General features: G+C 43.7%; 1 protein-coding gene across 3 annotated transcripts in view; it reads right to left on the bottom strand.

The window, feature by feature from the left end:
• The window catches only part of KNL1 (kinetochore scaffold 1), a 225701-nt gene that overhangs the window by 9784 nt on the left and 202091 nt on the right, over nt 1–13826 (bottom strand). For all 3 annotated transcript variants that reach the window (XM_078786619.1, XM_068130582.2, XM_068130583.2), the window contains 2 exons: nt 11592–11660; nt 2345–2451 (listed from right to left, as the gene is read on the bottom strand). In XM_078786619.1, coding sequence (XP_078642745.1) covers nt 2345–2451; nt 11592–11660 — 176 coding nt within the window. The remainder of the gene's footprint in view (nt 1–2344; nt 2452–11591; nt 11661–13826) is intronic.

A 13826-nucleotide genomic window follows, 5' to 3' on the forward strand; every position in this document is an offset into this window, starting at 1 on the left:
TCCTATAGCAATGAATGAGCTTCCGACACCTCTCTACAGGCAGTTTGGCCCAATCTTCTTGTGCAAACTGCTCCAGTTCTCCCAGATTTGAAGGGTGCCTTCTCCCAACTGCTGTTTTCAGATCTCCCCACAGATGTTCAATGGGATTTAGATCTGGACTCAATGCTGGCCACTTCAGAACAGTCCAGCGTTTTGTCTTGAACCATTCCTGGGTGCTTTTTGAAGTGTGTTTGGGGTCATTGTCCTGCTGCAAGACCCATGACCTTCGACGAAGACCCAGCTTTCTGACACTGGGTTGAAGATTGCGCTCCAAAATGCCTTGGTAATCCGATTTCATGATGCCATGCACACATTCAAGCTTGAATCTCCTGATTTCATGATGCCATGCACACATTCAAGTTTGAATCTCCTGATTAAATGATGCTATGCACACATTCAAGACACCCAGTGCCAGAGGCAGTACAGCAACCCCAAAACATCACTGAAACTCCTCCATGTTTGACTGTAAGGAAGGTGTTCTTTTCTTTGAAGGCTTCATTTTGTTTTCTGTAAACATAGAGATGATGTGCTTTACAAAAAAGCTCTAATTTGGTCTCATCTATCCACAGGACATTCTCCCAGAAGGATTTTGACTTGTTCAGGTGTGTTTTGGCAAACTCCCGTCGGGCTTTCATATGTCTTTCTCTCTCAGCAGTGGGGTCCTCCTGGGTCTCCTACCTTAGAACCCCCTTTCATCGAGTTGGCGACAGATGGTGCGAGTTGAAACTGTCGTACCTTGTGTCTGAAGGTCAGCTTGAATCTGTTTGGCAGTTGATCGAGGTGCTTTCTCCACCATTCGAACAATCCTTCGCTGCAATCTTCGATCAAGCTTACTCTTGTGGCCACGTCCAGGGAGGTTGGCTACAGTGCCATGGACCTTAAACTTCCTGATAACATTGCGTATGGTGAACACAGGAACATCAAGGTCTCTGGAGATGGACTTGTAGCCTTGAGATTGTCCATGCTTGGCTGCAATCTTGTGTCGGACCTCCTCATACAATTCTCTGGTTTTCTTTCTTTTCTCCATTGTCATTTCTCCCAAGATGGGGAGCGTTGGTGAACAGCAATCTTCAAGTGTTTCCACACATTCTCAATGGGATTCAAGTCTGGGCCTTGGCTGGGCCACTCAAGGACTTTCACATTGTTGTTCTGAAGCCATTCCAGTGTTGCTTTGGCTGCATGCCTGGGGTCATTGTCCTGTTGATCTCCGCCGCAGTCGAAGGTCATTTGCACTGTGAAGGAGGTTCTCTTCAGGGATTTACCTGTATTTGGCTCCATTCATTGTTCACTCTATCCTTACAAGTCCCAAAGTCCCTGCCGCTGAAAAGCATCCCCTTAACATGATGCTGCCATCACCATGCTTCACGGTAAGGATCAGACCACAGCATATTTTGCCTCATGCTCTCACAGTCTTTCATGTGTCGTTTTGCAAACTCCAGACATTTTTCTCAGGAGTGGCTTCAGTCTGTCCACTCTCCCATATAGCCTAGATTTGTGAAGTGCTGCAGAGACTGTTGTCCTTCTGGCAGGTTCTCCCATCTCAGCCAAGGAACTCTGTAGTTCTGTCAGAGTGGTCATTGGGTTCTTGGTTACCTCCCTGACAAAATCCTTCTTGCCGGGTTGCTCAGTTTGGTCGGACGGCCAGTTCCAGGAAGAGTCTGGGTAGTTCCATATTCTTTCTCTTTCACAATGATGGAGCTCACTGTGCTCTTGGGAATGTTCAACACTCCAGAAATTGTTTTATGCCCTTCCCTATATCTATGCCTTCCTCACAATTATATCTCAGAGTTCTACGGTCAGTTCCTTGGACTTCATGGTAGAGTTTCTGCTCTGACATACACTGTCAACTGTTGGACCTTGTAAAGAAAGGTGTTTCTCTCTTTAAATCATGTCCAATCAATTGAATTGGCCACTGGTGGACTCTAATCAAGTTGTAGAGACATCTCAAGGATGATCATAGGAAATTGGATGCACCTGAGCTCAATTTGGAATGTCATAGCCAAAGGGTTGAATACTTATAGACTCAAGACATTTCAGCTTGTCATTTTTAATTATTTTGTAAAAATGTATTTAAAAAAAATAATTCACTGACATTATGGGGTATTATGTGTAGCTCAGTTGCAAAAAAATGTCAATTTATTCCATTTTCAATTCAGGCTGTAACACAACAAAATGTGAAAAAGTCAAGGGGTGTGAATACTTTCTAAAGTCACTGTACATAATTTCTCATCCCATTCATGTTATACCCACAAGTCATTCGGAGCAGTGCAGGTGTGCAATGTATATATGTATAAACAAAGGTTACCTGGGACAGCTGGTTAGTATCTCCACACTGTGAATGCCATTCCGACAAGTGTGCACTTGAGAAAAACAGTCTGTGCACCAAACGAGCAAAATCTGATGCGTGCGTTTCTGCCAAATGAAGCATCAGCAATTATGGTTAACACAAAACAAAGGCAAAACAAACTACAACAGCAATCGGTAGAAAGCACATCTCCACCAGGCTGAACAGTTTACGTTTTGTATCCACTGATAGGCCAGATGTGGTTCCAGACCTTAACCAGAATCTAATCGGCTTGTTCTCATCACCTATCCAACTCATCCACCTGGTTTTGCCAATATTCACCCACAATTTTGATATATCATGCTATATATAGTTTTTGGAGCCAATTCTAAATGGTACAGAATCACTGAAAAATTAAAAAAAATTCTCGTATCCGGATACGGAATTGGATCTTCACCAAAATGGAATCGATTTGTCTTTGTCACACACCGAACCTGCCCAGCAAGTTTAATCTGAATCCGTCCATAACGTTTTGAGATATCGTGCTAAATAATGTCGGTTTTTTCCCGATCACTCAACTGTGAAGTATCACTTCAAAAAACTAGAACGGCACTCATTAGAGAGCATACCTCTGCTAGGTGAAGAGTTTATGTTTTGTATCCCAGAGTAGACCAGAAAATCACAATGCAGAATCACATTTATAGCTGGGCGGCTTAGCTAAAAAATTCGGATCGATTGTGCCTTTTCCCTTAAAAGCATGAAACTTGGCACATGGCTAGAATACCCGAAAAGAAAGATTTTTAGTCCAGGGGGCATCCCCAATTTCACCCCATATGGCGGCCATCTTGAAATCCAAGATGGCCATCATACAAGACCTATTTTGATGAATATCTCCATAATTAGAACAGATATCAAAATGGTTGAAGTGCCTATACCTACATTTTTAGGGTCTAGGAATCCAATGGCAACATAAAATCCAATGGCAACATATTGGAACACCCACAGTTCCAATACTGGAGTCTCACGATGGCATTGGAGAACAGCATCCTGACCTTCGTGCGCTCATTGAGGGAGGCTGACTTTGAAATGTACTTAGATGCTTTATGGGAGCCTCTTCCGTGGTTCTTTGCTCTTGACCATACACACTATGCAAGATGGATCACAGTCCATTTGCGTGATATGATGGACTTGCACAAGACACACCCTAAAGTTCTGGATAATTTCCGAGCTGGCATGTTCACGGTACAAAAGACCCAACGCAAATTTTCTTCAATTGCTACAGATCATGCACATGAACAGAACAATGCACGTATCAAGGGAGATGGAGGAGCTGTGGGTCTGCTGGACAATGCCCATGCTCTGCAAAGATGGATGGTTGCAGGTCCAGAGGTCTCAAGGGTGATTGATGAGTTTGAGACTGCACAGGAGCAACATGAAAGCAAAGCGCCATCAATGCATCATGATCAGAATAAAAGCACCCAGATGACCTTTGACAAACATGTCAGATCACTTGTATCAGTTATCGAGGAGCTAGGTAATCCATTTCTTGAAGAAACCGCTGACCTTTTGGTCCTTGACACAAAGGATATAGCAAGTGCATCAGTCGTACAAAGTGTGAAAGACGTGCAGAAAGTGGGAAAGGAGGCTCTGGAGTCATTTGTGCAAGAGAGGCTGATTGAACACTCAAAGCCTTTGAATGATGTCGTCCCACGCAAAAAGTTACCTCTGTTTGGCAGCTCATCAGTAACAGACCAGCTGACAGATAAACACAAGGTAGCCTCATTGAAGAGTGATGTTCAACTGTTTTCTCGCCTCTATATTGCCTGTCAAACCCGCGAGGGAAACCTGGATGAATTATTCCGTCATGAAAATCAATCTTTCCCTCCATCTCTGTCCAAGGATGGGAAGCTTCGACCTGGTACAAAGAGCGACCTTTTGGACTGCTTAGAGGAACTTTCACCATCAAGCACACAGATGCCAGAGGTAACATGTGTCATACTTGACGGGGCAGTAATTGTTCAAAAGCTAAAGCCCGATGTTGGCACAGTTACAACATTTGGCGAATATGCCGAAAAGGTCTTCATCCCATTTGTTTTCTCACAGTACAAATCTGCAACCCGACTTGATCTGGTGTGGGACCGTTACCTACCCGACAGCCTTAAGAGCATGACCTGTGAAAAGCGTGGCAAGGGGGTTCGCCGACGAGTAGATACCTCAGTTGCAATTCCTGGACAGTGGCAGAACTTTCTTCGAGTTGATGAAAACAAGCGTGAACTCTTCAGCTTCCTTTCCAATGAAACAATTAAATCATTTGAAGACCAGCGCAAGGAGCTAGTTGTCACACTTGATACAGAGGTTCTTACTGCTCCACCACGCATTGATCTAGAATCACTCTCCCCGTGCACTCAGGAAGAGGCAGATGGTCGGATGTTCCTACATACTGCTGATGCAACACAGAGAGGGCATAGTAAGGTCCTCATACAAACTGTGGACACAGATGTTGTCGTGCTTGCAGTTACAGCATCCCAGAAGCTTTCAGTGATGATATGGTTACAATTTGGGACAGGCAAGAACATGCGATTTATCTCTGCACATGATATAGCCACAGCTCTTGGCCCTGAGAAATCTAAAGCCTTCCCCATGTTTCATGCACTAACAGGGTGTGACACTTCTTCAGCGTTTAATGGGCGTGGAAAGGTAACTGCATGGAATGTGTGGGAATCATTCCCTGAGCTCACAGAGGTACTAGCAGAAATTTGCCACCAGAGCACAGAGATAACTGAAACCTGCATGAACGTCATTGAGAGATTTGTTATTCTGTTGTATGATCGCACAAGTACTGCTACTGACATTAACATTGTACGAAAGAAACTGTTTGCAAAGAAGGGCAGACCTGTGGAATCAATTCCACCAACACATGATGCCCTTGTGCAGCACGTAAAGCGGGCAGTATACCAAGGCGCACTATGCTGGGGACAAGCATTGCATGCTAAGCCTGATCTACCAAGCCCCACTGAATGGGGTTGGCAAAAAACGTCTGCTGGCCAGTTCAAACCAATATGGACAGCACTTCCAGAGGCTGCAAAGATCTGCAATGAACTTGTTAAGTGTGGGTGCAAAAAAGGATGTACTGGTCGTTGCCGGTGTAAGAAAGCTGCACTTCCCTGTACTTCTCTCTGCGCATGTGATGGAGAATGCAGCAAAGACTAGAAAACCACAAGATGGCACAGTTACAGTCTGCGATGTCATAGACACTTTTAATCACTGAAGAATGCCAACCTGTTAAGAATATTTATATGCATTCCCAGTATGCATGATACTATGCAAAATTAATATTTTCATATGACTGCTTAATATTTTATGTTACCATTGGATTCCTAGACCCTAAAAATGTAGGTGTAGGCACTGCAACCATTTAGATAGCTGTTCTAATTATGGAGATATTCATCAAAACAGGTGTGTTATGGCGGCCATCTTGGATTTCAAGATGGCTGCCATATACTATTGAATATTTTATGTTGCCATTGGATTCCTAGACCCTAGAAATGTAGGTATAGGCACTTCAACCATTTTGATATCTGTTCTAAGTATGGAGATATTCATCAAAATAGGTCTTGTATGACGGCCATCCTGAATTTCAAGATGGCCGCCATATGGGGTGAAATTGGAGATGCCCCCTGGACTAAAAATCTTTCTTTTGGGGTATTCTAGCCATGTGCCAAGTTTCATGCTTTTAAGGGAAAAGGCACAATTCATCAGTTAAGCAGCCCCACTATTAATCAAAATCATCCATCCACAACTTTTTGAGATATCCTCCTATATATACTTTTTACCCTGTCTCTCAATGGTAAGGAGTCAATTAAAAAATTCTCAGATCCAGATCCGGATCTGGATCTTCACCAAAATCTTATCATTTCGTTTGTGTCAAATACCCAACCTCTCCACCAGTGGTGGAGGTAACTAGAAGAGCAATTTATAAATGCAAGCAGCCATCCTGCTTTGATTGAACCCTTACTTGATTGGACATTTGACCCATGAGATAATCTTTATAAAACTGAATTCAGAATGGGTAGCCGATCAGATATTTAAAGTATTGCATTTATCTACAAGGTTTTTTTTATCCAATATGGTTGCCAGACCACGTGGTCTATGAAGTTTTAATTTTCAAACTATATTGCCCAAGGGTAGTAGATCACACATAGGTTTTGCATCCTTTGCTTGAGTGGTTTGAGAGAAGTAGGTTTTGAAAGGTCGTACTTTCACTCCACCATGGCTGCCAAATAACGTGACCAATGATGTTGAAATTTTCAACCAAAATTCCCCTTTGGCTAGTCGATCAAATTGAAAAGTAATATTCTCTAATACCACTTAAAATATTGATGCGATCCTTTACATATATGATCTACAAGCAAAAGTACCCGGCATTGCCGGTTAACACAGAATCGCTTTGAGACAGGAGTATGAAGAGAGGTGGGGAGAAAGAGGAGGGGAGAGAGAGAGGAGGGGAGAGAGAGAGAGAGAGGAGGGGAGAGAGAGAGAGAGGAGGGGAGAGAGAGAGAGAGGAGGGGAGAGAGAGAGAGAGGAGGGGAGAGAGAGAGGAGAGAGAGAGAGAGGAGGGGAGAGAGAGAGGAGAGAGAGAGAGAGGAGGGGAGAGAGAGAGAGGAGGGGAGAGAGAGAGAGGAGGAGAGAGAGAGAGAGAGAGGAGGGGAGAGAGAGAGGAGGGGAGAGAGAGAGAGAGAGAGAGAGAGAGAGGAGGGGAGAGAGAGAGAGAGAGAGGAGAGAGAGAGAGAGAGAGGAGGGGAGAGAGAGAGAGGAGGGGAGAGAGAGAGAGGAGGGGAGAGAGAGAGAGAGGAGGGGAGAGAGAGAGAGGAGGGGAGAGAGAGAGAGGAGGGGAGAGAGAGAGAGAGAGGAGGGGAGAGAGAGAGAGAGAGGAGGGGAGGGAGGAAGAAGGGAGGGGGAGTGAGGTGGGAGTGGTGACAGAAGGGGTAGGGTGAGGGAAGGGAGAGGGCAAAGCCTCTGTCGAAGGAGAGGGGAATGTCGTGATACTGTACACTCCAGGAGGGAAGAGTGGTGCGACAAGGGGAGTGGGAGCGAGGGAAATAGAGGGATGGTGAGGGAGAGCAAGGGAGAGGGAGGAGATGGGTAGGGGAGAGAGAGAGGTGTGGGGAAGAGAGAGAAGGATAGGGGAGAGGGGTGAGGGAGAGAAAGAGAGAGGGGAGGGGGGAGGGGCAGACGGGAGTTGGGGGCGAGTGAGGGGAAGAGGAAAAGAGGTGGGGGGTGGGGGGGGGGGGGGAGGAGAGCGAAGCCTCACCGCATGTCGCTAAACTGTGCACTCCAGGAGGAAGGGGTGATGCGAGGAGGGGAGTGGGAGCGAGGGAATGAGAGAAGAGGATGGAGGAGCGAGGGGTGAGGAGGAAGAAGGGGGAGGTAGAGTGGAGAGAGGTAGAGAGGGGGAGAGGAGGAGAGGGGAGGGTGGGAATTGAAAATCTGGCAGATGTGGTGCCCAGTTTAATGTCCATCTGAGGGACAGCACACACATTGGTGAATCACCCAGCTGGGAAACACCGGTATGACAGTTTATAGCTGAGTTGGGATTCAAACCCGAGATAGACTGTTTAGAGTGAATGTGCATACCTCTCGGATATCATGCTTGACCCGTTTATTTTAATCCTCCAATATATTTTGCCTTTCCAACTCCTGGGATGTCCCCACGGAGAACTGTACTGAGCCGCCATATCAACATGGAAGCCAAGTGGCTTAAGCACTCAAGCAAGTACTCCAACAAAACAATTGATGAATAACACGTTTATTTTATCACCTTCACATTTTATCACGTCGTTTCAAAAATGATGTTCGATGTGATAAAAAGTCAGTTACACTGCTTGCGATTATCGCCACGGCTTACAAACATCGGTTGATAACAAATGGCTTGCTTTTATGGCATTATTTCGCAAGGCTCTATGTATGTCACGTGGCCAGACATAACAGCGGTGAACAAAGGAGCCTTTGTCTTATGTAATCCGTAATACCATATATATTTCCCACTTTCTTAAAAATATCAGAACTTCGAATATACTGTGCACTTTAATTCATCCGTGAGAGGGCATTGTGGAAAATCATATCATATAATGCATAAAAATCGCTGAAATCTCCTAATTTGAAACTATAGTACCTACAATAGTGATGTATACAGCGATTCGTAGGTACGAAGATGAGACATTCAATGATGCAAGTGAGGAAGGTAAAAACGTAAATTTTGAGCGCATAACTGTGTAGAAACCGTTGCGGCCTGTTTAGTCTGGGTGGATAGGTATATAAGTGTACAAATCGTTTTACAAAAATCATGTGAAGCTTTTGAGAACAATGACAATACCCAGGAAGAACTGTTCCAGATGGTGACAAATCAGATGAGGATGATGATAACTTGGCAAACTGACAAAATATTGCCAACAGCTTTTTGTACACCGCTCCTCCTTTCCTATGCCATCTCCAGGAGCTGCATAACATCATTGCCGAGCACTTAAGGGGGCCCGGAAATGACGTGCGCTGAAAGAGTACTCAGTTTTCACTCCGGTTTCTTGTTACTCGCTTCCGGCAAGTATGTTGATCGGGTGGTTTGTCTGTTTGTCTGTCTGTTTGTTAGCAGTACTATGTCTACATCGTTGCACGTAGAATCGCCAAACTTTACACACATATTTGTCTCGCCCTGGAATAGAATGTGCCCAATTTTTAACTCTCTCGGCCCAGGGCCTCCATTATGACGTCATAATTCGACAAGTACAAAACTTCATCCAATCAAGATGCAATTTCTTGAGCGACATGATGGCATAAACTGGTGGAGAAAAAAAAAATGATGACGTCATCGGTCACGTGGTTCGGCCACCATCTTGGAAAAACGGAAAAACTTTGCACCTCCATATCTCCGAAAGTGCTGAATAGAAAAAATTGAGACATGGCTCATTGTAAAGAACTCTCCATGGGGAATAAAATATGTTAATGATGATGTCATTGGTGCCTCCATTATGACGTCATAATTCGACAAGTACAAAACTTCATCCGATCAAGATGAAATTTCTTGAGCATCATCAAGTAATAAATTAGTTTAGAAAACAAATAATGATGACGTCATCGGTCACGTGGTTCGGCCGACATATTTGTCCAAAATGGCCGATAAAAAAGCACATTCCGGCAAGTCCTCGGTCTCTGACCGATTTTTCATTTGTTTGTTTGTTTGCCCGGGCGATATCTCAGCTATCCTTTGAGCTAGGAAGCTGAAATTTTGGCACAATAGTGCACACGTGCTTTGGTTAAAAACAGTATTTTTGTTTTTTCATTAATTAATTAGTTACTTCATTATTATCGATTAATTAAGTACTCATTTATTTCTTTTCTCTTCTGGGCAATATCACAAGCACCTTTTGAGTTAGGAAGCTGATATTTGGACATGACATTTGGTGGTAAAGGCTATTTTTGATTTATTGATTAATCAATTAATCAATAAATTATTTAATTACTCGATTAATGACTGGATTTGTTTTTTTAAGTTACAGCTTCAGAGGAAGCACTGGTGGTTTAGGTATGCTATTTGCAAATTGATTAAGAAAATATTTTATGATCATTATTTATTGATTTTAATTCATCTGCGAGTTTCATTTGAAATCACATTTGCCTCATGACCCATATTCATCCGTGAGTACACCTCTCCCTCCCAATACAGTCTCTATGAGCTGCACGGCGGTATCGCCGGGCGCCAAAGGTGCCCCGGCAATAACGCGCTGGAGGATATTTATTTATTTTGCTTGGGGACGGTGTACTTTGAATGTATCTGTACTTGTTTCTATTCTGTATTCATTTACATAGAACGTGTAGAAGTATGAGAGAGTAGTGAATTGCATAGAATGAAAATCTAAAAAATAATTGGAAAACGAAAATAAGTTAATTTTTGGTCTGCGGCTTTGGAAACACGATCAGGTTATGTACAACTTATGACAGATTGTGAGCTCTACCTCAATTGCAGGTCAGAACAAGTATCTGTGATGTATTTCCAGGCATGAGGATGGGCAGTTTTGATGTAGATATTTAACTAAAGAAAGAATACTAACGGGATGGCCCTTGAACCAACATTCGAAGATCGAGAACGAAATTGGAATACATTTTTAATGGCAATTTTGTTTCATAAAAAAAAAAGAAAAAAAGTAAAAGTAGCGCTTGTAATAAGATTTGCATGCGTGATGGTCACAGACTCCATTTAGGCCAGCACTAGTTCCAAGGAAAGGTGTTTTTGAGCAGGCCGAAAAAGCACAGGACCCCTGCAAGATAGCGGACTGACCAAAGATTAGGACTGTTTTTGTTTAAATTTAATAAGGCCGTTAATTATTTTCAAAAAGGGTGTTTTAACACATCCAAACACCCAGTTTTCATTCATGCACTCCCTTGGAGTTTTGGAAGTATGCATCCAAGGTTTGGAGCTGCTCGGTTTCATGATTTTGAAGTTATGGAGGACACATTCACACATAGCCTTTATTATTATTATTATTATTGTAGACTACCCTTGGTGCATATAGTATGATAAGATGTAGTCATCGGTCACGTGGTTTGCTTTTACGTGGTTAAGTCATCGCGAGAAGACACCGTGGGATCCGGATCCGCATCTTCACCAAACGCAAATCAATTCGTACTTGGCACACACCCAACCTTTCCACCAACGTTCGTCTGAATCCGTCCACTACTATTTGAAATATCATGCTATGTATTGTTTTTGGCCCCATCTCTCAATGTTGAAGAATCACTTTAAAATTTCAGTGTCTGGTCTAGATACAGATCTTCACCAAAATCTATTCATTTAGTCATTGTCAAACATCCAACATTGCCAGCAAATCTTGTGTGAATCCATCCACAACTTTTTGAGATATCCTATTCACAGAGACAAACACGGGTGAAAATATACCTTCCATCCACCTTCAGTCGTGAAGGTAAAAACCCAATACAATACAAAAACATGTGAATAATTTATCATTGCTGACGGTGATATGAGGTGATCAAACGTGATTGACTGCATCACAGACTTGCAAAAGTTGGACATGGGGATGAAATAACGACATATTTGTAAAAAAAAAATATATAAAAAAAACAAGTGCAAAAAAAACCCCAAAAAACACACACACACACACACACACACACACACACACACACACACACACACACACACACACACACACACACACACACACACACACACACTAATTTTTATTTTATAAACACCACTTACGATCTAGAAATGACACAAGGTTAACCTTGGTAACTTCCCTGTGGAGCTGAGCAGGACAGAGTTCAGAGTCTGCATTCCACAAGAGGACACCATTAACACATTTCTGGAATGCAAACAATACAAATAAAAACAATGAACTATGAAGAACCACCTTTAGAAGCCATTTTTCCCTGCAGAGCTATGGAGGTTAGGAAATCATTCACCTCTCCCATCACAATCTCAGGTACTCCTCTTCCTGTTGACCTCTTGTAAACACTTCCTTTGAATTGAATATTTTGAACGTTCAATAAACATCTTCCTGCGATCAAAATATGTTTTTTCCAGAGTAGCGATATAAGATCTCACTCGTGTGTGGTTTGAGACTTGCATTTCACTTGAGATTTACACAAGTGTTCCACAGAAAAAAAACCCACAAAAATATTCTGCTCATTTGACTTCCAAGCAAATCTACATTTATTTATTTGTGCTTCAACAACTAATGTGCGAGTACGATTGTTCAATGGCCTGCTCGTGTTTGTCGATTTTGCGTTCCTCTCTGAACATTGAGATCATGATGCTGGCATCACAGGGTTGATTATTCATTTTCTGTGTTGATTGTTGTCTCCTCATGTACTTGTAATTCATGTCCTGTACAAGCTCTTCCAAGAGCCTGATGAATGGTTATAAAAAAATAAAATAATAAAAATAGCCCTGTGGGGGACTGACGGCTTCTTCCCCACGGTTTCTGAGATTTTAAAATAAATTACCTGAATTTGAGGCTCCGTTTTTCAGCCTCTTATAGGGGGCAGATCCGGATGGGAATCAAAACCCCATGAGACCTTACTGTTCTGAGGCATCGTAGCAAATTTAGTCCGTATCGCTCAGGTAGTTGTGATGAAGAATATTATGTTTTTGGGGTATGGATGAAATACCTTAATGAAGTTCAGAATGTGTAGATTAGCATGCTCCAAGTGTCGCAAAGAAGAAGAACCCACCTCGATGTAAATCCAGTTCGGCAGACTATCCAGGTAAGATCATTTATGTGTCTCCACACGGAGGAGTGGAGTTGTGTTATTCAGCTAGGGCTTATGGTTAATAATTACCCTGTGTGTAAAGGCCTCTTGTAATTTTGCCCGTTGTTTTGGTATTCATCAACAAGCCATGCCATGAATGCTCCATTCACCTACACCGGCAGGGCTAGCAAAACCCGAACATTGGCGGATCGGCCAGGGAGCCCAACCCCCAAACATTCGCGATGGGCAATCAAGAATGGCCGTGAGGTCACACCCCGAATGAGGATTGGTTGGGTAACGATGGGATGATGCGACGGCGCTGCACCATTGGTCAAAGAATAATGTCATTGAGACGCTAGACAGAAAAAGCGACGGGACCGCCATTTTTCTCTCTCTTCTTCTGCCCTGGTTTCTTGGCAGATGGTCGCGCACATTCTTGCTCTCTTCATGCCTGGTCTCGCTTGTCTGCTTCGTCTCTTCTTGCCTGGTCGCTGACGAAGGAGGACGCGATCGTGCTGCGCTTTGTGCGGGGTGCGCCTAAGAGACGGTCGGAGCTCGGTGCAGCCGAACGAGAAGGACCAAGGGAGGAGCTTGGCAAGGGAGGCAAGAGCCTGTTTGCCTCGCAACGGCGGCTGGCTGTGGACGCGACTTTGCGCCAACGAGTGTTTTTCCGCTCAGGGACGCGGGGCCTGTGAACCACACCAAACCCTCGTTGAGACCTGAGCTAAGTAGCTGCACGACACTGAACATATATTTTCGTTAATTTTTCCTTTGTTCGTGTTCTTGAGCCCGTGTGGCGGGATCCTCATTTATAACTTTTAGTTCACCTCACCTTCCCTGTTACTTTGCATTATTTAAATAAACCCCAAGTATTGATTGCATTTCTTTGTCATGCCTGTCTTGTTCGTTTATTTGTTTGTGGGTCGAGGAATAAAACCCCGTGCGTTTCTCGTCCGTTCAGGTAAGGCAACGGGTCCTCCCCCACACGTGCCAGAGATAATCTCGCCAGGTTCGGCTTATACGCCTCGGAGTTTAAGTTAGTTTTGGTCATCCATCACCCTGAGATGTTCACTACAGGGTCAACACGCCAATATGTTCTACTGAAAATGAGGGCTAAGGGGATGGGGTCGTGGCCCCCTTTCCGGGGCGATACGACCATGAGGAGCACAACTTAAGGTTAGTGCATGATCCCTATGCTTCATGGCCAGTTTGGTCTGGATCTGTGTGGCGGTTACTGAGAAGA

This window comes from Myxine glutinosa, chromosome 11 (assembly GCF_964187855.1).
Source record: "Myxine glutinosa chromosome 11, kmMyxGlut1.1, whole genome shotgun sequence".
Taxonomy (NCBI): domain Eukaryota; kingdom Metazoa; phylum Chordata; class Myxini; order Myxiniformes; family Myxinidae; genus Myxine; species Myxine glutinosa.